Genomic DNA, 24,703 nt, shown 5'->3' with positions numbered 1-24,703 from the left:
TTGTCCCAAGGATGTTCTATATAGTTTTTTTTTTCTTTCTATTTTCTTTTTAAGGGAACCAGGATCCAATCAAGGATCACATATTGCATTTAATTGTTGTGTCTCTTTAGTCCTTAATCTAGGTGATTGCCTAGCTTCTGTGTGGATATTTCACAATAACGACCTTTCTGAAGGGTTCAGGACAGTTGTTCTGAAGAATGTCCCTCAATTTGGGTTTGTCTGCTTGTTTTTCATGACTGGATTCAGGGCAAACATGTTTGACTACTACATAGGTGATGGTGTATCCTTTTCAGTGCAAAATATTAGGGGGGACATGTTAAGATGTTAAATGTCACCGTTTGGTTAAGCTGGGTTCAAATTTGGGCTGTTTATTTTGCTAGTTGGGCAAGTGGGTTATTGAGATGGTTTTCTCAGCTGTCAAATGAGGGTAATAATAATCCTCGTTTATGAGGTTGTTGAATTCATACACATAGGGTCCTTAGAACAGTGTGATGCATTGTAAGTATTTGATAAATTATTAGTATTACTATTATTGTCATCATCAATACTATTTTTACTAAAATTTATAGAGACCTTAATATGAGACAGGCACTGAGTTCAGTGCTCAATACTTTACCCCTCCAGCACCTAGGACAGTGTATGGTACAAAGGAGGCATTCAATAAATATTTTGGCAAAATGTTAGCACTATGAGATAGATTGCTATCAATACCCAACCAACTCACAGATGAGGAAACTGAGGCTCAGAGGAGTGAAGTAGTTTACCTAGGTCACTACTGGCAGTAAGAGGCAAGAGCCCAGATTTGAACCCAAGCTTGTAGGCTTTGTGAAACAGGGCATGAGGAATCTGACTATTTTGTAAACCCTCAAGCGCTGTGTAGATGCAGAGCTGAAATGGAGCGCCATGCACAGGGCGCTGGTACATACATGCAGTAGGCGCTCAATACATAGCTGAATGAATGAGGAAAGAAAATGAATTAACTAGGAAGAGTTCATCATGTCCCGGTCGGGGCCAGCGCTTGGGTGGGACCGGGAATCCTTCCGTCTTTAAACCTCCCCTCCATGAGTCACCACAGGACCGCATGTTCCCGCAGTGTGTGGCTTCCGGTGACCACGCCCCACCGACAAACCCCGCCCCTCGCTTTTCCAGGCTCCCGCGAAAGGCCGCGGTGTTTTGGCCCGCGGGCGGAGCCGTAGGCACAGTCTCCTCGGGCGTCCGCGGTCGGGAACCCGGCCGTCCGGGCTCCCGGGCCGAGGTTCGTGATGTCGGAGAAGGAAACGAGGCAGAGCGGAGGCTCCCCGGAGGCCAGCGGGGTGACTGTCAGCGACATACAGGAACTGATACAGCGCAAGGAGGAGATCGAGGCGCAAATCAAAGCCAATTATGAAGTGCTGGAGAGCGTGAGTGCGGGCACGGGGCTCCCGGGCGGGCGTGGGAGGCGCCCCGAGGCCTTCTCGACCCGGCGCCCAGACCCGGGGCGGGGACTGAGAGACCCGGGCGGCCTCCGCTTGAGCTCTCAGCTGTGAATCTCTCCCTCCCTGGGAGGCCCAAGGCGCCGCAATTGCGGCCTCTGTGGGCAGCAGGCAGTGAGGCAAATAACGTGAATAACTAGGAACAATTAGAATTGATGTTCTAGCAAGTATTTGTGGAGTTCTTGTTGGGTGCTGGGCGCAGTTGTTAAGCGCTTGACATTGGTTAACTCGTTTAATCCTCCCAACAACCCTTTGAGGTGAGTTCTGTCATTTCCCCCATTTTAGGGATGGAAAACAGAGGCATTACTTAAACCTGCCTCAAGTCACAGGGCCAATAAATTTGCAGAGGCAGGGTGATAATCACCTCTATCATCAGTCCTTGTTGAACGGTTACCAGATGTCCTGTGCTTTACTAACCACTTTACCTTAGAGCTTCTTAAGCTTTAGTGTGTATGCGAATCACCTGGAGAGCTTGTTAAAACTCAGATTCTGTTGGCGGACAGATGTGTGGGAGCAGCTACTGCATTTCTAGCAAATTCCCAGCGATGCTGATGGCACTGGCCTAAGAACCCAGCTTTGAGTGACAGGAAAGGCTCGTTATCCTTATGGTATAAGGAGGAAACTGAGGCCCAGAGTGGGGGCAAATCCTTGCCTAGGGTCAGGTAGGTTGGAAGTGGCAGTGGTGGGTCTAGTTCTTAGGTCTCTCTGGCTCCAAAACGGATACAGTTTTTCTTAAGCCACCTAGTGTAAAACCACAAATCAATTTGCCGGGGAAGAGTAAATGAATTACATTCTATGTAGGGTGGATGGAATGCATTTTAGGTGATGGGAGTAAGATGAAGTATCATATGGAGGTCAGGATACCATTTTACTGGGTGCTGACTATGTGCCTGAAGGGGGCCGGTTTATGTATGTGTTATATCGTGGACTCCTCTGAACTACTCTGTGAAGTTGGTTTGTTATCCTGAGGTTCAGAAAGGGGAAGTCACTTGTTCAGAGTCACAAAGTGGGATTCAGATCTTACGCCTGTTGAACCCAGAATCTGTGCTTTCAAGTGTTGTGCCAGCAATTTCTCACACCTTAGTTACTTTGCTACTGCTCTATCTGTATACCTCATGTACTGTTACTCCCTTGATATTTTTCTTTAAGTTGCCTCACTTTTTTACTTAGTTTTATTTTTAAAGGAAATCTTTTTTTTTAAACTTTGGGTTTTTATTTATTTATTTATTTATTTATTTTGTTTATGGCTGTGTTGGGTCTTCGTTTCTGTGCGAGGGCTTTCTCTAGTTGTGGCAAGTGGGTGCCACTCTTCATCGCGGTGCGCGGGCCTCGCACTATCGCGGCCTCTCTTGTTGTGGAGTACAAGCTCCAGACACGCAGGCTCAGTAGTTGTGGCTCACGGGCCTAGTTGCTCCGCGGCATGTGGGATCTTCCCAGACCAGGGCTCGAACTCGTGTCCCCTGCATTGGTAGGCAGATTCTCAACCACTGCGCCACCAGGGAAGCCCTAAAGGAAATCTTATAACTTCACAGCATATGAAAAAATGAGACTCTCTTTCCTTAAATATAAGATAAAAGTGTATATCAAGGTGATCCATCCAACTCTCTGTCACCTGATAAATGGATAACTGAAATGTGGTCTATCCATACAACGGGATATTAGCCAATAAAAAGGAATGAAGTGCTGGCACATGGCTACAAAAAGTGCATGAATCTTGAAAACATTATGCTAAGTGAAAGAAGTGCATCACAAAAAACCACACATTTTATAATTCCATTTATATAAAATATCCAGAATAGGTAAATCCGTAGACAGAAGGTAGATTAGTAGTTGCCAGGGGCTGAGGGGAGGGGGGAATGGGAGTGACTGCTAGTGGGTCTTAGGTTTCTTTTTGGAGGGTGATGGAAATGTTCTAAAATTGATTGTGGTGATGGTTTCATAACTCTGTGAATATTCTAAAAACCATTGAATTGTACCCTTTAAATGGGTGGATTGTATGGTGTGTGAATTATATCTTGATAAAGCTGTTAAAAACAAAATGGAGAGGCCCAGAGATAACAAGTGATCTGGAGGCGATATAAAGACCAGCACCAAATGGAGACTTTCTCCCTGATTATTGAAGGGTTGAAGATAATTAGAAAGGGAATGGGTTATTTAATGCCCTGTGTGTGAGTTGCCAGTGGTGTGGGTCCCAACTTTGGAAAGCAGTGTCTGATGTGGTATTGACTTGGAGAGGCCAGTCAACTCTTAGTCATTGTGGGCAGGCAGGAGGCAGATACAGATATTTAGCCCCTGGCACATTTATACTGTATCTATAGAGAGTCCTGCGCTAAGAGAGTATACGAGACCCCCTTCCCCGCGAACAGGAAACAGTAGGTGTAACCCAGAGGCTTTCAGAGAGAAAGGGACAGACATGAATGGAATCCTTCCCCCATGTACACTTTCAGAGAGAAAGGTACAGACACGAATGGAATCCCTCCCGCTAGCACGTGAGTACACTAGGCAGCTGGTCTCCGTGCTGATAATTACAGCCATCACTTATTACTTTCTATGTATATTAATTTCCTAGGGCCATCATAACGAATTACCACAGCTTGGTGGCTTAAAACAACAGAAACTTATTCTCTCACAGTTGTGGAGTCCGGAAGTGTGACATCAAGGTGTTGGCAGGTTTGATTTTTTCTGGGCGCTCTGAGGGAGAATCCGTTCCATGCCTCGCTCCTAGATTCTGGTGGCTGCTGGCCGTCCTTGGCTTGTAGCTGCATCGCTCCAGTCCCTGCCTCTGTCTTCACGTGGCCTTCTCTCTGTGTCTCTGTGTCCCAAATCTCCCCCTCTCTTTTATCAGGATACCCATCATTGGATTTAGGGCCCACCTTAAATCTAGGATGATCTCTTCTTGCTGATCCTTCACTTAATTATATCTGCAAAGATCCTTTTTCCAAATAAGGTCGCATTCACAGGTTCTGGGGTTTAGGACTTGGGCGTATCTTTTGGGGGCCGCTGCTCACCGCTCTGTGACTGTGCCTGGCACTGTGCTAAGCACCCTACGTAGGTCAGCTCGTTAATTCTCAGAACAGGTGGGAAGGGAGGTGAGTGCCGTTATTCCCATTTTATAATCGAAGAAGCTGAGGCCCAGAGAGGTGAGCCTCTTAACCAAGGTCACCCAGATTGTATGTGGCAGAATTGAGCTTGAAATCAAAGTCTGACTGAAAATCCCTGCTGTATGTCATGTAACATGTTTCATTGCTTTTGTGCACCATGCTCTGACTTAGGTAGGACAAGACTTTAAAACATTAAAACAAGGGAATTCCCTGGCGGTCCAGTGGCTAGGACTCCGCGCTTTCACTGCCAAGGGCCCAGGTTCAATCCCTGATCAGGGAACTAAGATTCCACAAGGTGCGCAGCACAGCCGAAAAAACAAACAAACAAACATTAAAACAAATGTGTTGTTTTCCATAGGGAATACATTGCCGTGGTCAAAATTCAAAATCTACAGAAAGGATACATAAGAGGAAGTCCCTCTCCCTCCGCTGTCCCCTAGCCACCCCATTCCTCTCGCCAGACGGCAGCTGGGGTTCCAGTTCAGTGTTCCTTCCAGGGATGAAAAGCCTGTTTGAAGGCCCCTTTACATCTCTTTTTATTTTCAGAAGAACCAAAGTCCTGCCTCAGCTGGGTGCTCTTTGGGGTTTTTCCTCCCCTCCAGCTTCCAAGGCCACCAGCCAGGTGTCAGCTGCCCGTAGGAAGGAGGGTTTGGAGGAGCGGAGGAAGAGGCCGGCCTTGGGGCTGATGCTCAAAGGAGTCCTTAGTTTTATCTGCGCTGCTCTAACTTCAAAAAAGGAGAGTGGATTCACGCATTACTGGCGTTACTAAAAGTCAGTTAAAAAATGGTGCCCACCACAGAGGGCAGTCGTGAGAGGATGTGGGAAGGGACCTGGTCTGTGCCAAGTGATCAATATATGGCCGCTGTCGTTACTGTCACCTTTATTATGACTGCAGAGGAAGAGAGTCTGGGGAGAGAGGCCCGAGGACTTCATACCTGTGAGATCTTTTTGACCTCATTTCTTCCCTCCAGCAAAAAGGCATCGGGATGAACGAGCCACTGGTGGACTGCGAGGGCTACCCCCGGGCAGACGTGGACCTGTACCGAGTCCGAACCGCAAGGCACAACATCATCTGTGAGTGACCCTCTCTGGGGACGTTCCCCCACCTTGCAGCAGAGGATGTTTAAGGCACACAGAGGAACCGCCAGTATTCCATATCATCTGCTTCCCTCGCTTCTGCCTTGATGGGATCATCTCATTGTCTCCATCAAGGGACTGAGAACTAAGGGAATGGGTTAGATAGACTCTAGGGGGTCTGTCTTTATGGTTTCATTTTTCATTTTGTTTTTAGGGACTTTGCTTCATTGCGGAAACTTTTATTGCAATAACAGCAGAAACCCAAGTCAGATATTGCTTATGGTCCCAATCAAATCAATTACGTCTTAGGAAATACGTTTAGCTATTAATGATAATGGCCTAACTATGGTCACTCAAACAGAAAATAGCTCAGTTCCTCAGTAAAGACATTCGGAGGTAGGCAGCGCAGGGCTGGTCATCAGAAACCCAGGCTCTGCCATCCTTAGGAAATTCATCCATCTTCAGGGTCACCATGTCCATGTTCCAGGCAGGAAGAAAGGGAAGGAAGAAGGTAGGAAGGGCACAAGCTCCTATGCCAGCTGGCACCCCTCCTGTTAAGGATCTGTCCTGCAAGTCCCACTCCCCCCGCCACTGCATCAATTTCTGCTTTCCTTTCATAGGCTCCTCTGCCTGCAAGAAATGTTCCCCACAATGGGCATGTTGCTATCCTAAATAAAATCTCTTATTTATGTGTGTGTATATGTATTGTATGTATGTATATACGTATGTATTTATTGTCAAGGAACACAGAGAGTAGAGGTTGGGTAGTTTATTAGTCTTCTGTTTCTGCTGTAACAAATCATCACAGACTTAGTGGTTTAAAACGTCACAAATTTATTATAGTTCTGGAAATGAGACATCCAAGTGAGTCTCACTGGACTAAAATCAAGGTGTCAGCAGGGCTGTGTTCCTTCTGGAGGCTCTAGGGAGAATCCATTTCCTTGTCTTTTCCAGCTTCTAGAAGCTGCCCACACTCCGTGACCCGCAGCCCCTTCCATCTTCAAAGCCAGCAGTCACATCTCTCCAGCTTCTGGGTTTGGCATCACGTCTCTTTCTCTCCCTCTCCTGCCTCCCTCTTTCACTTACAAAGACCCTTGTGATTACATTGGGCCCACCACCTGGATAATCCAGGCCAGTCTCCCCATCTCAGGGCCCTTAACTTAATCACACCTGCAAAGCTCCCTTTGCCATGTAAAGTAGCAAATTCACAGGTTCCGGGGATTTGGATGGGAACCTCTTTGGGGCCACTTTTCACGCTGCCACAGGTAGGCAACCAGCAGTCTCTACCACAAAGTCATATTAGAAGGGAATTTATCATCCACCTTTCCGCCTTAATGACTTCTGTTTTACCTGTGAATCTTGACTCTATATACAGCGTGCTTTGGTCTAAGGCCAGGTTTCTCAGTGAGAGTACAGGTAGCCCTGGGGTGAGACACAGCTGAGGATGCCAAAGTTTCCTCAAAGCCACACTACGATCATAGGACTTCTTAGAGCGTCACTTTTCCTTGAAGATGTTGGGAAAAGAAGCATGCCATTTTAATACTGAAACAAATAGGAAGATACAGAGTAGGGAAAAACCATGTTAAGACAGTCAGACTGGAGGGAAATTTGGGGCTTTTGGCTAAACCCTTGGACGCCCCAGGGAAGCAGTCCACTCGCTCCCCAGTTAGGAGGATTCTGGGAGAAATTTGAGAAGCCCTAGCCCACAGTGTGAGGGCGGGCACCGACTTATTTTTTTCCAAATGGTTGGCCTGATGTTGCAACACCATTTAGTCTGTTCTTTCTCTGTTAATTTGAAACACTAACAATATTGCGTATTAAATGTTTAGACGTGCTTATGTCTCTTTCTGGGCTTTTTGCTCTGTTCCGTTGATCTCTCTTTTTGGGTGCTAATATCATGCCATCTTAATGACTTTAATATACGTAAGAGTCTGAGCGATTCCTTATTGGTCTTCTTTTGAAAAACTATTCTCACAAGTTTATTTTATTTAAAAATAGACTTTTTAAAAAAAAATTTATTATTTATTTTTGTCTGCATTGGGTCTTTGTTGCTGCGTGTGGCTTTCTCTAGTTGCGGTGAGCGGGGGCTACTCTTTCGTTGTGGTGTGCAGGCTTCCCATTGCAGTGGCTTCTCTTGTTGCGGAGCTTGGGGTCTAGGCTTGCAGGCTTCAGTAGTTGTGGCTCTCGGGCTCCAGAGCACAGACTCAGTAGTTGTGGCGCACAGGCTTAGTTGCTCCACGGCATGTGGGATCATCCCGGACCAGGACTCAAACCCCTGTCCCCTGCATTGGCAGGCGGGTTCTTAACCACTGCGCCACCACGGAAGCCCTAAAAAATAAACTTTATTTTTTAGAACAGTTTCAGATTTACAGAAAAATTGCGAAAATAACACAGAGAGGTCCCGTATACTCTGTACCTAGTTTTCCCTGTTACTAGCATCTTCCCTTAATATGTTGCATTTGTTATAATTGCAAGTTTGTTTTTTGAAATGTACTTTGGAAACATTTTGTTCAAGGAAAAAATTTTTTTGATTCTGATTAGAATTGCAGTATATGGTATATACAGTCATTCATTCCTTCACCCAGCAGCAGTAGCTTGAGACTTACTGTGTGCCAGGCCTCTCTGAAGGCTCTGGGGTCCTCGTGGAGCTTATCACCTGGGGGACCTTTTCTAGTCTGAGTGACCGTGTATTATACACTGACACCATTTTAAGTCTTCCTGCCCAGGTTTATGTCTTCATTTATTCAAGTCTGGGCTCCTTCTCGTGTCTGCCCCAGTGGGTTGAGTGCTGGAGGCTCGTAATGCCTGAGGGCCTCACCTGTGCTCCAAAGTGACAGGAGCAGAGGAACAAGGTCAGGTGGCCTTGCGTGCCCACAGTCCAGGTGCCTGGAAAGTCTGAAAGTCTGTGGCCTACGGATGCTAGACGTGGATTGGCAGGCAGTGCTGGTTTGTTCAGGCCTCTGGAGCTCTTCACAGGGAACTGGCTTTTTTTTTTTTTTTTAAGTTTTTTTTTTTTTGATGTGGACCATTTTTTAAAAGTCTTTATTTAATTTGTTACAATATTGCTTCTGTTTTATGTTTTGGTTTTTTGGCCGCGAGGCATGTGGGATCTTAGCTCCCTGAGCAGGAATCAAACCTGCACCCCCTGCGTTGGAAGGTGAAGTCTTAACCACTGGACCGCCAGGGATGTCCTAGGGAACTGGCTTGAATGAGGTGCCGAATCCAGAGCCGTAGAGGAAGTTGTCTTTAGGTTAAAAAAAAAGTTAACCCAAATCCCAGCCACTCTGGCGGACTGGCCTGCAGAGATGACTTACTTGACCCACACAGTCGTTCCCAACACTTGAGTTAACCGTCAGCACTGAAAAAAATCAGAAGGTTTCATCCCCGAACTCCTAATTTCCAGCTTTTCTCCCTGTTGCCTCTCCCAGACTGAATATCACCAGTCATGTGTTGGTAGACTTGGCATCATTTTTTCTTCTAGAGGCATTAAGAGAAAAGCGAAATCCTTCTTAGCCCCAGCCTGCTCTACTTGTGTTTGCCCCTTGTGAGTGTTTGAGTTTGTGGCCGTGGATTCAGCTGGTCAGTTCCCTCCTACTGCTCGCCTTTCAGGTCTCAGCTGAAACGGTGCTGCCTTTGGGGGGCCTTCCCTGATCTCCTGGTCATCGAAGTCATCAGGTGTCGTTGTAATCACTTGTCCCACAGCTGCTTTCCTTGCAGGACCGTAAGCTTCATGAGGGCAGCCCCTCTGTCGTGTTCACAGATAGGTCCTCAGCTTCTAGCACAATGTCTGGCATATAATAAGTGCTCGTTAAATAGTCAGTGAATGAACGTGTGGGTCTTGTGTCCTCAGCTGTCTTCTCGGCCCCTGACACGGTGCTCTCCTCCAGGCTTGCAGAACGATCACAAGGCGTTGATGAAGCAGGTGGAGGAGGCCCTGCACCAGCTGCATGCTCGCGACAAGGAGAAGCAGGCCCGGGACCTGGCTGAGGCCCGCAGGGAGGCCATGAGCCATGGCCTGGGCCAGAGCCAGGACCTCAGCCCCGCTCAGGCCTTCGCCATAGTGAACAGCATCAGCCCCGGCTCGCCTGCCAGCATCGCAGTAAGCCAGGGCCTGGCCCGCTAAATCCACACCCCGAGGGCGCCTTGGGGCAGGGTTGCGGGTGGGAGGCTGTGGACAGACAGACCCACGCTGTCACCAGTGCAGCAGACGCCGGTGAAGGCCCGCTGCAGCCCAGCAGGAGTCGGCCCCTGCTGCCCCCTCAACTAGCTGCAGAGAGACCCTGGGACACAGGGTGAGGGTGGTAGATGTCCCCGGAGAGGGAAAGAGGCTCTCTTCTTGGGGCCGATTTTAGCTGGGCGTTGAGTAACGGACATGAGAATGACAACAATAGCTGCCACTTGCTGAGCCCTCGCTTTGCACCACGTGTCCTGCCAAGTGAGTTATAGCTCACCTGGTGTGTTTAGAAAAGTTTTAACAGCTTTATTGGGATATAATTCACATACCATAACTTTAACCCGTTTAAGGTACATATATGATTCAGTAGCTTTTAGTGTATTAACAATCAATTTTAGAATATTTTCATTATCCCAAAAAGAAACCCAGTGTCAATTCGCCATTACGCCTCAACCCCCCCATCCCCCCAGGCCCTGGCAACCACCAGTCTGCTTTCTGTCTCTATGAATTTGCTTATTTTGGACATCTCATATATACGTAAATGGAATCATACAATATGTGGTCCTCTGTGACTGGCTTCTTCCTCTTAGTATCATGTTCTCAAGGTCCAGCCATGTTGGAGCATGTATCTCAACTTCATTCCTTTTTTAATTTTTTTTTAAATTTTATTTTTTATTTAAAAAATTTTTTTTATTGGAGTATAGTTGATTTACAGTGTTGTGTTAGTTTCAGGTGTGCAGCAAAGGGAATCAGTTATACATATACACATGTACATATATCCACTCTTTTTTTCTTTTTTTTAAGATTCTTTTCCCATGTAGGCCATTACAGAGTATTGAGTACAGTTCCCTGTGCTATATAGAAGGTTATTATTAGTTATCTATTTTATATATAGTAGTGTGTATATGTCAGTCCCAATGTCCCAATTTATCCCTCCCTCAACTTCATTCCTTTTTACTGCTGAGTTTAATGTGCTGTCTGGATAGACCACGCTTTGTTTATCCATTCCTCAGTTTCCATTTTTTGGCCATTATGAATAATGCTACCGTGAACATGATGTACAAATTTTTATGTGTACCTGCATTTTGTTGTTGTTGTTGTTCAGCCTTAGTCTAGTCTTTTTTTGAATTTTATTGTGTTTATTTATTATTATTTTTTAAAAAAATAATTATTTATTTATTTATTTATTTTTGGCTGTGTTGGGTCTTCGTTTCTGTGCGAGGGCTTTCTCCAGTTGCGGCGAGCGGGGGCCACTCTTCATCACGGTGCGCGGGCCTCTCACTATCTCGGCCTCTCTTGTTGCGGAGCACAGGCTCCAGAAGCGCAGGCTCAGCAGTTGTGGCTCACGGGCCCAGCTGCTCCGCGGCATGTGGGATCTTCCCAGACCAGGGCTCGAACACGTGTCCCCTGCATTGGCAGGCAGATTCTCAACCACTGCGCCACCAGGGAAGCCCTTATTTATTATTTATACAGCAGGTTCTTTTTAGTTCTCCATTTTATACTTACTAGTGGATACATGTCAGTCCCAGTCTCCCAGTTCATCCCACCATCCCCCACCACATTCCCCCCTTGGTGTATGTGTACCTGCATGTAATATTTAATCCCACAGCCGTTCTCAGGGGTAGGTACTAATCTACCCCATTTCACCCATGAGGAAAAGCCTCAAAGACCTGGAGTACCTCGTGCCAGGACGCACAGCTTCTAGGAGGTGGACCTGGGTCCTGCCAGTCGTCTTTAGTGATCGCAAGACTGCAGGTTACACACAAGCTCTGTTTTATTCACCACTGTGTGCACAGCATCTGGCACAGGGCTGTCGTCAGCCTGTGACGAGTATTTGTGGAAGGGATGGGTGAATTGTGAGCTGTGTTCTTAGAGTGACAGGATCACTCTAGTCCTGGGTCAGCGTTGTGCCCATGGCTGCTTGCCTGGGGGCCTTTAGGGCCAATGCGTCTAAATTCTGACCCCTGAACAAAATAGGCCAGATGAGCCTGCCTCTTCTTGCCCCCAAACCTGGTTCAGGACCCCAGAGAGCTTTTCCCCATTTTCCTCCAGGCCTTTACAACTGCCAGCTGTTCTCAGACACTGGGCAGACCTGGCCACCTTTTATTAGATCTGCCCCTGGAGGAACCCCCGGAGGAGGTGGCCCAGTTATCCACCGCCCCTCCCTGCCCGAGGTGTCTAAATCCCAGCCTCTGCATCGCGCCTGCCGTTCTCCCCTGTAGAAAACACGCTTATTAAATTGGGAACGCATGGGAGGGTAAAGAACACCAGAAGAACATTTAACCTCTAGCCTGATTTTCTGTTTGCCCTTCTCTCTTTAGGGTCTGCAAGTGGATGACGAGATAGTGGAGTTTGGCTCTGTGAACACCCAAAACTTCCAGTCGCTGCAGAACATTGGCAGTGTGGTCCAGCACAGTGAGGGGGTGAGTTGGAGGTATTACGTGGCATCTGACCAGTAACCCTGGAATTGCCGGGGCCAGGAAACGTGGCCGGGGCCTTTGACGGCTGCCCTCAGAGTGCTGTTTCTCAGGCACAGTCCCTGCTCAGGGCCTTCGCATTTGCTGTTCGCTCTGCCTAGAATGCTAATCTTCTTCCTTTACCCTCCACCTTCCTTCCTTCCCTCCCTCCTCTTGTACAAATGCCACCTTCTCAGTGAGGCCTTTCCAGCCACCCTGTCTAAAATACCCCTCTCCTGCTTCCTATCCCCGTTTTCATTTAACAAGGTTTCTTAGAGATCTTTTCATCTCGGCGCACACCTCGCTCTTTTTCACTGCTGCATAGCACTCCATGGTATGAATGGATAGAAGTTTGTCCACCTGCTGCCTTATCAGTGGACGTCTTGTTCATTTCCAGTTTTATGCCAGTGTGAATAGTCGTGCATACTTGTTCACAACTGTGCACACCTGGAAGTAGAATTACAAGCTCTCAGCAAATGCACACTTAAGATTTTAATAGGTAATTTGAAAAAGTTTTACGAATTTGTACCCTGACCAACAGTATGTGAGTCCAGTCGTCCCTCAGTATCCACGGGGGATTGGTTTCAGGACCAGTGCAGATACCAGAATCTGTAGATGCTCAAGTCCCGTGGTTGGCCCTCTATATCCACGGATTGTGCAGTACTGTATTTATTGAAAAAAATTCACATGTAAGCGAACCTAAGCAGTTCAAACCCGTGTTGTTCAAGGGTCAACTGTGTATCATATCATTAGCAGTACTCTATTATTGATCTTTTAATAACTTTGCTAAAATGCCATCTTGTTTTAATTTGTATTTTCCTGATTACCAGTGAGATTGAGTACCATTTCTATGAACTGTCTGTTAGTCTTTTTTCCCACTTATTTTCTATTGGGTTATTTGTCCTTTTTAAAAATTGATTTGTAGGAACTCTTTCTATATTCTATATATTAAATCTTTGCCTGTTTACACATTGCATATGTCTCTCCTGATTAGCTCCTTTTCTTTTAACTTTCTTTATGGTAACTTTGATTACTTGAAAGTTTTTTTTTTTTTTTTTTTAAAGAGATTAGAAGTGGTCCCTGATCAGATTCAGGGCCAGTTGCTTCTCGGAATGTTTGGTGATATTCTTTTTAAAGTTTAATTTTTATTTATTTATTTATTTATTTATGGCTGTGTTGGGTCTTCGTTTCTGTGTGAGGGCTTTCTCTAGTTGTGGCAAGTGGGGGCCACTCTTCATCGTGGTGCGCAGGCCTCTCATTATCGCAGCCTCTCTTGTTGCGGAGCACAGGCTCCAGATGCGCAGGCTCAGTAATTGTGGCTCACGGGCCTAGTTGCTCCGTGGCATGTGGGATCTTCCCAGACCAGGGCTCGAACCCGTGTCCCCTGCATTGGCAGGCAGATTCTCAACCACTGCGCCACCAGGGAAGCCCACTTGAAAGTTTTTTGTTTTAATTCACTTAGATATCCATTTTGTTAAATTTATCAATATTACAGGGCTCTTTGCTGCCAAAACCATACCTGAGGATTAAAATAAAGAAATACAGTACAGTGCATAATAGTGTAGTACTGTTCAAACAGTAGTATATTAGAACTTGATTTGTGTGCCTTTTGATAATTTCATTCCTTAAAGATATAATAAAAGTTGAAATTCAAAATAGGCTGCAGCCTTCTAGTTTCTGGCAGAATATGCCATTAAAAAACACTTCCACGTAACCATCTCATCCTGTTTCTCAGTAATGTAACCCCAACAAAACTTTTTTTGGCAAAGATCCATACTTTGCAGGAGAAATATGGGGCTCAAAGTCCAGAGAAATTACTAAAGGTTTTGGTTCGCAAATGAAATCTTCAGTTCAACCGACAATTCTTGGTTTGTCTTGCACCCACTCAGCCCCCACTTGGCCACACTGCTCATCCACGTGTAACTCATCAGAAGGCAGGCATCGGGCCAAGAAACAGTTGGCCAGTGTTGGCGCCCTGCTAGAGGTCGGGCCCTCATTTCTGCACTGATTGACACCTTCATCAAGTCTGTACTTATGTGGAAGTTTAGAATTTTGATTTTGTCAAATTCATCAGTTTTTTGCTTTATGGCTTTGGCATTTTGTGTCTTCTTAAAGAAATTCTTCTAGTACTTTTATTGTTTTGTCTTTAGCTTTTCTTTAATCCATCTGGAATGTATCTTTTATTATTATTATTATTATTATTTATTTATTATTTTATTTTTGGCTACACCGTGCAGCTTGCAGGATCTTAGTTCCCTGACCAGGGATCAAACCTGGGCCCCCTACAGTGGAAGCTCGGAGTCCTAACAACTGGACTGCCAGAGAATTCCCTATTATTGTTTTTTATAACAGTTTAATTGATGTACAATTCACATAACTTATAGGTCATCCATTTAAAGTGCATAATCCAGTCGTTTTTAGTCTACTTATAGAGTTGTGCAACCATCACCACAATCAATTTTAGAACATTTTCATTACCTCAAAAAGCCTTGTACCTATTAGCAGTCACTCCCTATTCCCCCCATATATACCAACCCCTGGCAACCACTAAACTACTTTCTGCCTCTATGGACTTGCTTATTCTGGACATTTCATATAAATGGGATCATACAATATGTGATATTTTATGACTACTTTCACTTAGCATAGTGTTTTCAGGGTTCATCCATGTTGTAGCATGTGTCAGGAACTCATTCCTTTTTTTTTTTTTTTAATAAATTTATTTATGTATTTATTTTTGGCTGCATTGTGTCTTCCTTGCTGCACGCAGGCTTTCTCTAGTTGCGGTGAGCGAGGGCTACTCTTCGTTGCGGTGTGCGGGCTTCTTATTGCGGTGGCTTCTCTTGTTGCAGAGCATGGGCTCTAGGCGTGAAGGCTAAAGTAGTTGTGGCATGCGGGCTCAGTAGTTGTGGCTCGCGGGCTGTAGAATGCAGGCTCAGTAGTTGGGGCGCACAGGCTTAGTTGCTCTGCGGCATGTGGGATCTTCCCAGACCAGGGCTCGAACCCGTGTCCCCTGCGTTGGCAGGCAGATTCTCAACTACTGCGCCACCAGGGAAGCCTGTTATATAATTCTTATGTGTGTGATTCTTTATTCTGTTTCTTTGGTCTGTTTGTTCAGAGCCTTTCTGGGTTCCCTGGAACAAATCCATTTGTTTCTGCTCTGCTTCCCTTTAACCCCTGGCCATAAAGGTGTATTATTTGTCTATTGGTGAGTGAGAAATCACCCCAGAGCTTTAGCAGCTTGAAGCATCAAGCATTTATTATCTCATACAGTTTGGGGGGTCACGCAGTGTCCAGGAGCCGTGTAGCTGGGTGGTTTTGGCTCGGGGTCTCTCATGAGGTTGTGGTCAAGATATAAGCAAAGGCCGCAGTCATCTGAGGGCTTGACTGAGGTTAGAGAATCTGTTTCCAAGATCCCTCACTCACATGGCTGTTGGCAGGAGGCTTCAGTTCCTCATCACGAGGGCCTCTCCACAGTGCTGCTTGAGTGCCCTCACAGCGTGGTGGCTGACCTCCCCAAGAATGGGCGGTCCAGGTGAGAGCAGAGAGGAGTCAGCAGCACCTGCTCTGACTCAGTCTCTGAGGATTCACACTCTCACTGCCACTTTATTCGTTAGAAGCGACGAAGTCCAGCCTACACTCAAAGGGAGGGGAATTAGGCTTTAGCTCTAGAAGGAAGGAATTTCAAAGAATTTATCCTTGTGGCATGGTACCTTTGTTACCTCTTTACTGTCCCATCATCATTTTAGTGAGATTTCTAGAGATGATGCAGATGTAGGTTCATTCTGTTATGTTTACCCAAAGTCTCTTTTTCACTCCTTCCTCCCCACCCCACCCCCAGCTTGCTAGTGTGTCATAGTTTACTCACATCTCTTGGGTACCTTGCTGCACATACTTTTAAACTTTGTAGTTGTCTGGGCTCATTGTTACTGGTTTGTTTTGTAAATATGTCTTTTTTTTTTTTTTTTCCTGGTAGAGGTAATACATACACATGGTAAAAACAGAACCAAAGAACATGTAATGAAAAACCTCCCTCTCCTCCAGGTGCATTTCCTGTCCTCCAAAGGCAGCTACTTTCCAACTGTGTGTCCTTCATACATCACACAGAGCTACTGGTTGCTTTCATTAAGGTCTAATTGACCCACAGCAACATCCCCCCTTTTCAGTGTCCAGTACTGTGAATTTTGTCAACTGTATGTAGTTATGTAAATGTCACCACACGAAGATACAGAGCAGTTCTACAGCCCAAAATGACCTCATGCTTTTGTAGTTAAGCCCTCCCTGCACCCCCATCCCCCAGAAATCACTGATCTGTGCTCCATCCCTGTAGCTTTACCTTTTCCAGGATGTCATATAAGTGAAACTGCAAACTATAAAGCCCTTTAAGTCTGGCTACTTTCACCCAGCGTCATGAATCTGCGGTTTTCCACGTTGTCACGTGCATCTGTAGTTCATCCCTTTTCACTGCTGAGTAATGCTCCACTGTGTAATGAGCCCCAGACTCTTCATCCATTTCCCAGTGTGGGGCATTTAGGTTGTTTTCCAGTTTTTGGTGATTACTCATAATAGCTACTGGTTTTTAATTTGTCTTTTCCAGTTAAATATATTCTTAGGCTCTTTATAGGCCTATAAATCCTTTTTTTAAAAAAATTGAAGTATAACTGACAAATAACACAATATTAGTTTCAGGTGTACAACATAGTAATTCAATATTTGCATATATTGGGAAACGATTGCCACAGTAAGGCTAGTTAACATCTGTCACTGTACATAGTTACACATTTTTTTCTTGTGAGGAAGACTTTGAAGATTTACTCTCTAGCCACTGTCAGATATGCATAGAGTATTACTGTATACCCGAATGCACAGCGTGGTGACTATAGTTAATAATACTGTATAAGACCTTCTTTACAAAAGTAGTCATTGAATGTTTTCTAACAACAGAACCTTTTCTTCAAGTGAAATTTCCTGGGGAATTCCAATATATCAAACAGATAAAAGCTGAGCTGCTGGGATAGGCTAGAGGGGGTGGGGGGACCTCACGCCCTCAGGGCCTGGGGTTCTCCTGGAACCAGAGCCCAGCTTGAGAATCAAGGATCTGGGTTTCCATGGTCTCTGCTCTGTGAATTAAAAAAAAGTTTTTTAAAACCCGGCAGCATTCTATTGTTAGACTTTTAGGTACTTTCCAATTTTATGGGAACCTGAAAATTAACACTCTTGTAGACAAAGCTCTGTTTCTTTAGATAATTTTCTAAAGGTGAGTTTCTGGAATGCATATATTTTCAAAGGAAAATAACCTTGAATTAAAATAATTTTTCTCTATTATAAAAATAATGTGTATTTTATTCAGCCATAAAAAGGATTGGTGTACCGATATGCTATAACATTAATGAACCTTCAAAGGATTTCTGGTAAGTGAAAGAAGCCAAACAGAAAGGGCCACATAGTTTATTTATTTATTTATTTAAATTTATTTATTTTATTTATTTATTTTTGGCTGCGTTGGGTCTTCATTGCCGCACGCGGGCTTTCTCTAGTTGTGGCGAGCAGGGGCTACTCTTCGTTGCGGTGCACGGGCTTCTCATTGCAGTGGCTTCTCTTGTTGCGGAGCACGTGTGGGCTTCAGTAGTGTGGCATGCGGGCTCAGTAGTTGTGGCTCACGGGCTCTAGAGCGCAGGCTCAGTAATTGTGGCGCACGGGCTTAGTTGCTCCACGGCATGTGAGATCTTCACTGACCAGGGATCGAACCCGTGTCCCCTGCATTGGCAGGTGGATTCTTAACCACTGTGCCACCAGGGAAGTCCCAGAAAGGGCCACATATTTTAGAATTCCGAAATGTCCAGAATAGGCAAATGCACAGAGACAGAAAGCAGATAGGTGGTTGCCAGGGGCTGGGGGAGGAGGGAATGGGGAGTGATTGCTAATGGGTATGGGGTTTCTTTTTGGGTGATGGAAATGCTCTGAAATTAGTTAGTGGTGATGGTTGGACAAGTCTCTGAATTATATACTTTAAAATGGTGAATTTATTGTATATGAATTATATTTCAGTAATAAAAATAATGTGTTTTTATTGTGAAAAGAAATTACACAATGTGAACGTATTTCAAGTAAGGATAAAAGTCCTGGATTTCTCCTTGCCTTGTAGTACCTTCCCTGCTCTGAGTCCTGGGCAAGGTGCAGGCGCTACAACAGGGAACAAAACAGGTCAACCGAGGGTCCGTGGGAACATTTTGGTTGGGGAGATGAGCATTAATCAAATAATCACAGATATGTAATTGTACACTCCAACGAGTGCTATGAAGGGACAGTTCAAGGGGGCTAGGAGAGCAAGTAGTGGGGTTCTGATGTAGTTTGGGGTTGAAGGAGAGTGTTCCTGAAGACGTGGCCTGTAAGTGTATTGAAGTTTATCAAGACCGGCAGGGAGAGGAGCCCACCAGCAGGGTCAAGGCCCTGAGGTGAGAGGATCAGAGAAGGCTGATTGGAACCCAGAGCAAGGAAGAGAGGGAGAGGGGAGGAGGCGGGGCCCTTCTTCATTGTTCCTGAGCAGCAGTAGAGAGCCGTGCACTCTTCCAAGCTGGAGAATAACAGCTGTAAGCAGCTTCGTGCCTTGAAAAGATTTCTCCAGAGGCCAGGTAGAGAGCTGATTGGAGGGCTGACAGAGTTTTAGCAGCCAGGTCAAGAGATGGTGGTGTCTTTGACGAATGGGCTGGAGGTGCAAGTGGGCAAATCAGAAAGACATTTAGGATGTGCCATAGGTAGAAACCTTCTGGATTTCTAGCTCTCCCAGGGCCATCATTTCCAGAACTGGAAGCACATCAGTGAAGCTCTCACACGTTTTCTGGGTGTGGGTGTGTATGTCTACAGTGATTGCTTTTTGAAAAAGAAGTCATAAACAAGACCTACTCTATGTACTGTTCTGGATGTTTCCCCCTTTGAAAACCTCGGTACACATGTACCATATTCCCTGGCTTGGTTTCTCATCGTTCATTTAACCAGCCCCCCATCCTGGACATTTAAGCCGTTGCCAATATTTGGTCACCACAAATAGTGGTGTCATGAATATTCTTGTCTTGTGTGAGGGTTTCTGTCAGAGAGATTTCTAGAAGTGGAATTACTGGGTTAAAGGCAATGCACATTTACCGATTTGATAGGTGTCATCAAGGTGTCCTCCCAGAAGCTTGCGTTAGTTCATGTTCTCTCCAGTAGTGTATGTGAGTGCTTATTTCTTGACCCCTCCCCAACTGTGTTATTGTCAGTCTTTTATTCTGTGACAATCGAGGTGAAAAATGGCGTCTTTTTTTGTTTTTCTTCATGCTTTATTTTTTCCGATTCAGAGATCCCATTGATAGATCTGCCTTAATATTTTAAAATTATGGTAAAATATACATAACATAGAATTTACCATTTTTAAGTGGCATTAAGTACATTCACATTGTTCGGCAACCATCTCCACCACCCTCTCTAGAACTTTTTCATCTTCCCAAACTGAAACTCTACCCATTAAACACTAACTAGTCATTCCCATCTCCCCAAGATTCTGGCAACCACTAATCTACTTTCTGTCTCTATGAATGTGACTGCTCTGTATACAGCCCTCTAAGTGGAATCATACTATATTTGTCCTTTTGTGACTCATGTGTTTCACTTAGCATAACGTCTTCATGGTCCATCCAGGTTGTTACATGTGTCAGAATTTCCTTTTTAAGGCTGAATAATAGGGCCTTCCCTGGTGGCGCAGTGGTTTGGCATCCGCCTGCCAATGCAGGGGACACGGGTTCGAGCCTTGGTCCAGGGGGATCCCACATGCCGCGGAGCAACTAAGCCCGTGTGCCATGACTACTGAGCCCGCGGGCCACAACTACTGAAGCCCTCATGCCTAGAGCCCGTGCTCCACAACAAGAGAAGCCACTGCAATGAGAAGCCCGCGCACCGCAACAAAGAGCAGCCCCCGCTCACCGCAACTGGAGAAAACCCGCGTGCAGCAACGAAGACTCAATGCAGCCAAAAATAAATAAATTTATATTAAAAAAAAAAAAGGCTGAATAATATTCTGCTGTGTGTATATACTACATTTTGTTTATCCTGTAATCCATTGATGGCCACTTGGGTTGCTTCTACCTTTTGGCTATAATGCTATTCACCATTTTGGTGAATAATGCTACTATGAAATGGTTATACAAATATCTGTTCGAGTCCCTGCTTTCAGTTCTTTGGGTATATACCAATATGTTTAACTGCAGGTTGATATGGTTATTCTATTTTCAATTTTTAAAAATATTTATTTATTTATTTTGGCTGTGCTGGGTCTTTGTTGCCGTGCGCGGGCTTTCTCTAGTTGCAGCACCCGGGCTTCTCATTGCGGTGGCTTCTCTTGTTGCGGAGCACAGGCTCTAGGCATGCAGGCTTCAATAGTTGTGGCTCGCGGGCTCTAGAGCGTTGGCTCAGTAGTTGTGGCACATGGGCTTAGTTGCTCCACGGCATGTGGGATCTTCCTGGACCAGGGCTTGGGAATGGCAGGCGGATTCTTAACCACTGTGCCACCAGGGAAGCCCTATTTTCAGTTTTTTAAGGAATAGTCATGCTGTTTTCCATAGTGGCTGCACCGTTTCACACTCCCACCAGCGGTGTACAAGGGTTACGATTTCTCCACATCCTCACTAACTCTTGTTATTTTGTTTTTGTTTTTTGTTTTTTTTTGATAATAGCCATCCTAATGGGTATAAGGTGATATCTCATTGTGGTTTTAATTTGCATTTCTCTAATGATGAGTGATGTAGGCCATCTATTCATGTGCTTATTGGCCATTTGTATATCTTTTTTGGAGAAATGTTTAACTTCTTTGCTCATTTTTTAATTGGGTTGTTTGTTGTTGCTGTTGAATTCTTCATATATTCTGGATATTAATCCCTTATCAGATATATGATTTGCAGATATTTTCTCCCATTCTGCGGGTTGCTTTTTCACTATGTTGACAGTGTCCTTTGATGTACAGAAGTTTTTAAATTTGATGAATCTTGTTTTAATTTGTAATTTTCTTTGGTGTGTATTGTGCCTACTTTAATTTTTTTGTTAAGGTAATACATACGCATAGTAAAGAAGAAATAATGGTACAGAAAAATATAAAAGTAAATGTCTTCTTCTCTTACTCCAAACTGCTAGTGCTTCTTTCTGGAAGTAACCACTGTTAACAGTTTATCTTCCAGAAAACTTTGTATGCACCAAGCAACACATATGTCTATTTATTTATATTAATTAATTAATTAATATTATTATTTTTGGCTGCACTGGGTCTTTGTTGCTTCGCGCAGGCTTCCTCTAGTTGCGGCGAATGGGGGCTACTCTTTGTTGCAGTGCGCGGGCTTCTCATTGAGTTCGCTTCTCTTGTTGTGGAGCATGGGCTCTAGGTGTGCGGGCTTCAGTAGTTGTAGCACGCGGGCTCAGTAGCTCCGCGGCATGTGGGATGTTCCCGGACCAGGGCTCGAACCCATGTCCCCTGCATTGATGGGAGGATTCTTAACCACTGTGCCAGCAGGGAAGTCCTATGTCTATTTATTTATTTATTGAATTTTTAGAGCTTTTATTTTTTTATTATTATTTATTTTAAAATTATTATTTTTAAATTGAAGTATACTTGTTTTACAACACATATGACCTTTTAGGACATATATTCAAATGGATTCATACTTTGCTGGTTTTGTTTTGTTTTTACTAAACAAACTGCTATTCACTATACTGTATTTGAACAATACCTTATTGAGGGATATTTTGGGTGTTTTCAGTGTTTGAAATTTATAAACAGTCCTGGGATAAATGCTTTGTTCATATATCATCTTGTACTTTTGCAGAATATATCTTATATGCACCTTTTAAAGATGCTTTGTTGTTGCTGGGGGCAGTTGTGTTCTTCCAGGAAGACGGAACCAAATCTGTAGCCCCACTGCCTGCCCCCAGAGTGCCACGTCCTCCACATTCTCAGCAGTTGTAGGAATTACGCCTAAAATAAGCATCCTTACTACCAGTCTGGTGGGTGGGACTTCCTTGGAGGTCCAGTGGTTAAGACTCCACGCCTCCACTGCAGGGGGTGTGGGTTTGATCCCTGGTGGGGGAACTAAGATCCCACATGCCACACGGCCAAAAAAAAAAAGGACAGTATCTCAGCATTCTAGCCTGAATCTCTTTGAGTACTAAGGAGGTTGAACATAAAATGAGCTCATTTTCCTTTCAGAAGCCCCTGAATGTGACAGTGATCCGCAGAGGGGAGAAATACCAGCTTAGACTCGTGCCAACACGCTGGGCGGGAAAAGGACTGCTGGGGTAAAGTATCCGTGTCCGTTCATTCACACTGCAGCGTGCACTGAACGTTTGCTAGACACAAAGCTGCGGGCAGGAGGTGGGGTCGTTGGGAAATGAAGGGAATTTCCAGACTGCCTGTAGCAACTCATGATAAATCCTTGTGGCGGGAATGAGATTCCAGGTATGGAGGTGGAGGGAGCCCCGGGCGCTCTGGTTCTTATATTAACTGGACGTTTGCTTTGAAAGAATGAAAGCATGTAGGTGAAAAGCTCAGGACGGCTCACCTCTGATCTTCTTGAATGGAGCCACCAAACTTACACTGTTCCTTTTTTTTTCCTTCCAGCTGCAACATTATTCCTTTGCAAAGATGATTGTCCCTGGGGAACAGCAACAGGAAAGCATATTCCCTTGCCCCAGACTTGGGTCTAGTGGGCATTTCCTCCTTCTCTCCCTGAAGCTCAAGGATCTGGAAGAGGCTGGGAGCCTGAACTTCTAGGTGGTGGAAATGCTGTGGCCTCCCAGTGTGATCTCTTGGGATTAACACATTGTTAAAAACTTGATTTGTGTTCAGCATCTTTTGCAAATTAGGCCATGGCCCTAAATGGGAATCCTCTGGATTGTGAGCAGGTGGGCGGGAGTTATTCTGGTAGGTGCTGATGTGACTTTATTCTTCTAGAAATTTTGTTTTTTCCCCCCAAATAAACAGTTTTACAGTGTTGATCTGACCATGTTATCACCTCAACTGAATTTCCTGTGAACTTCTCAAACCAAAGCTCAGATGGGAGTTAGATCAGCCTCATAGAAAGTTGGGCAGAACAAACTAACAATTGTACTGAGGTCAAGATTTGACCAACAGCATCTCTGGGCCGTCATCCTTTAGTGAATGGGGGTTCCAAACGCTCAGGCTGCACCTGCGTTTGCACTGCAGCAGTGCTGCTCTGGATGCAGGATGATTGAATCTCCTGGCCCTGCCCTCGGATCAGCACTTTTGTAGACTGCTAAGGTGTGTTGACATTGCTGATGGGAACCAGCAGTGTGTGCAGAGCTGTCTTCTTGCAAATGCTGATTCCTCCTTCCTTCCTTTTATTTTCTCTCTTTAACATGGCAAAGTGAGTTTCAGTGATTCCTAGTGCCTCCGTGTTTTACTTTTTTTCTCTCTTCACCGTATCACAGTGTTTTATTTCCACAGTTCTTGCAGACCACTTTCTGTTTCACAGGGCATCTGGCACATTCTACTGAGGCATGCTTGGGTTCCTCGGGACTGGATTTGCTTGGCTTAGATACAGATACCAGCTCGCCCTGACGGGAGTCAGTACTGGGTGTGTTTCCAGCCATGGGTGCTCATGCTTGACTGGAAAGCCTTCCTGTTGAGTGTCTGCCCCCAAACACCATGGATTCTAGCCGAATATCCACGTGGATTTCCCCCCTTGTAGCCACAGACGTGCTGTGTTTACCAGTGTTTGCTGTTTAAATTGTTTTTCTAATTCCACATCTTTTCCAATCTTTTATAAGCCCTAGGCTATAATAAACACAGCTTGTCCCATCCAGCAATCCCTTTTATTTTTCTGAGATGTATGCAAATGCATCAACCAGCATTGGGGTATGAGGGTGGGGTGGGGATGGAGAGACTCATTCACATCCTCCTAAAATGATAGCAGCAGAGAGTCTTCTGCATCAGTGCCTTTGGCTGGTTTCCTGCAAGTCCCCCCTTCAGAAACCTCAAGATGGCCACGCAGGTGGGCTGTCTTTTGTGAGATTGTAATGGAGAGACACTTTGAGGTGGAATCATCCTAATAGACTTAACAAACTGGTTTGGCAGAAACGTTATGTGATAAGATAACGTAACCTATGAAACATTTAATCCCAGCTGGCTAAAATTTTCTGCACAACATGCAGTGCCCGGGCGAGGAGGTGGGGAGGAGCTGTGTGCTGCACCAGTGAGGCCGGGAAATTTAGTTTGCTTTTGACAGAATTTTATCAAACCGTTCGTACTTCTTCACATAACTTTGTCAAGTCTTCAGAAAGTCAGAGTTGCTAGGATTGGCTGCTGCAGCTTCTCAGGGGATGGCACCAAGGGAAAACATGCGGGAGAGTGGGAGGGGAGGAGAGGAGAGGTGAGAGGAAAGCCGA

At 45.1% G+C, this 24,703-nt stretch overlaps 1 protein-coding gene across 2 annotated transcripts; it reads left to right on the top strand.

The window, feature by feature from the left end:
* Positions 1-1,190: 1,190 nt before the first annotated feature.
* PSMD9 (proteasome 26S subunit, non-ATPase 9) lies at positions 1,191-23,291 on the top strand. Of its 2 annotated transcripts, none has more exons than XM_059894862.1 (6): positions 1,191-1,400; positions 5,545-5,647; positions 9,538-9,749; positions 12,146-12,247; positions 22,509-22,594; positions 22,917-23,291. In XM_059894862.1, the coding sequence occupies exons 1-6, from the start codon at positions 1,263-1,265 to the stop codon at positions 22,942-22,944; spliced, it is 669 nt and encodes a 222-aa protein (XP_059750845.1). In that variant the 5' UTR covers positions 1,191-1,262; the 3' UTR covers positions 22,945-23,291. The 2 variants fall into 2 exon arrangements, with proteins under 2 accessions (XP_059750845.1, XP_059750844.1); XM_059894861.1 differs by having other exon boundaries at positions 1,192-1,400; positions 22,506-22,594.
* The last annotated feature ends 1,412 nt before the right edge of the window (positions 23,292-24,703 follow it).

Source organism: Balaenoptera ricei, chromosome 14 (assembly GCF_028023285.1).
Source record: "Balaenoptera ricei isolate mBalRic1 chromosome 14, mBalRic1.hap2, whole genome shotgun sequence".
Taxonomy (NCBI): Eukaryota; Metazoa; Chordata; class Mammalia; order Artiodactyla; family Balaenopteridae; genus Balaenoptera; species Balaenoptera ricei.
The sequence above is the reverse complement of the archived record's forward strand: the minus strand, read 5'-3'. Positions and strand labels throughout refer to the sequence as shown.

What these genes read in the sequence shown, in the direction of transcription:
- PSMD9 (XM_059894861.1), top strand. Translation starts at nt 1,263, where the DNA reads ATGTCGGAGAAGGAAACGAGGCAGAGCGGAGGCTCCCCGGAGGCCAGC. An exon ending in CGCAAGGCACAACATCATCT is followed by an intron (nt 5,648 to 9,537) that starts GTGAGTGACCCT and finishes GCTCTCCTCCAG; the next exon opens with GCTTGCAGAACGATCACAAG. An exon ending in TGGTCCAGCACAGTGAGGGG is followed by an intron (nt 12,248 to 22,505) that starts GTGAGTTGGAGG and finishes TTTTCCTTTCAG; the next exon opens with AAGCCCCTGAATGTGACAGT.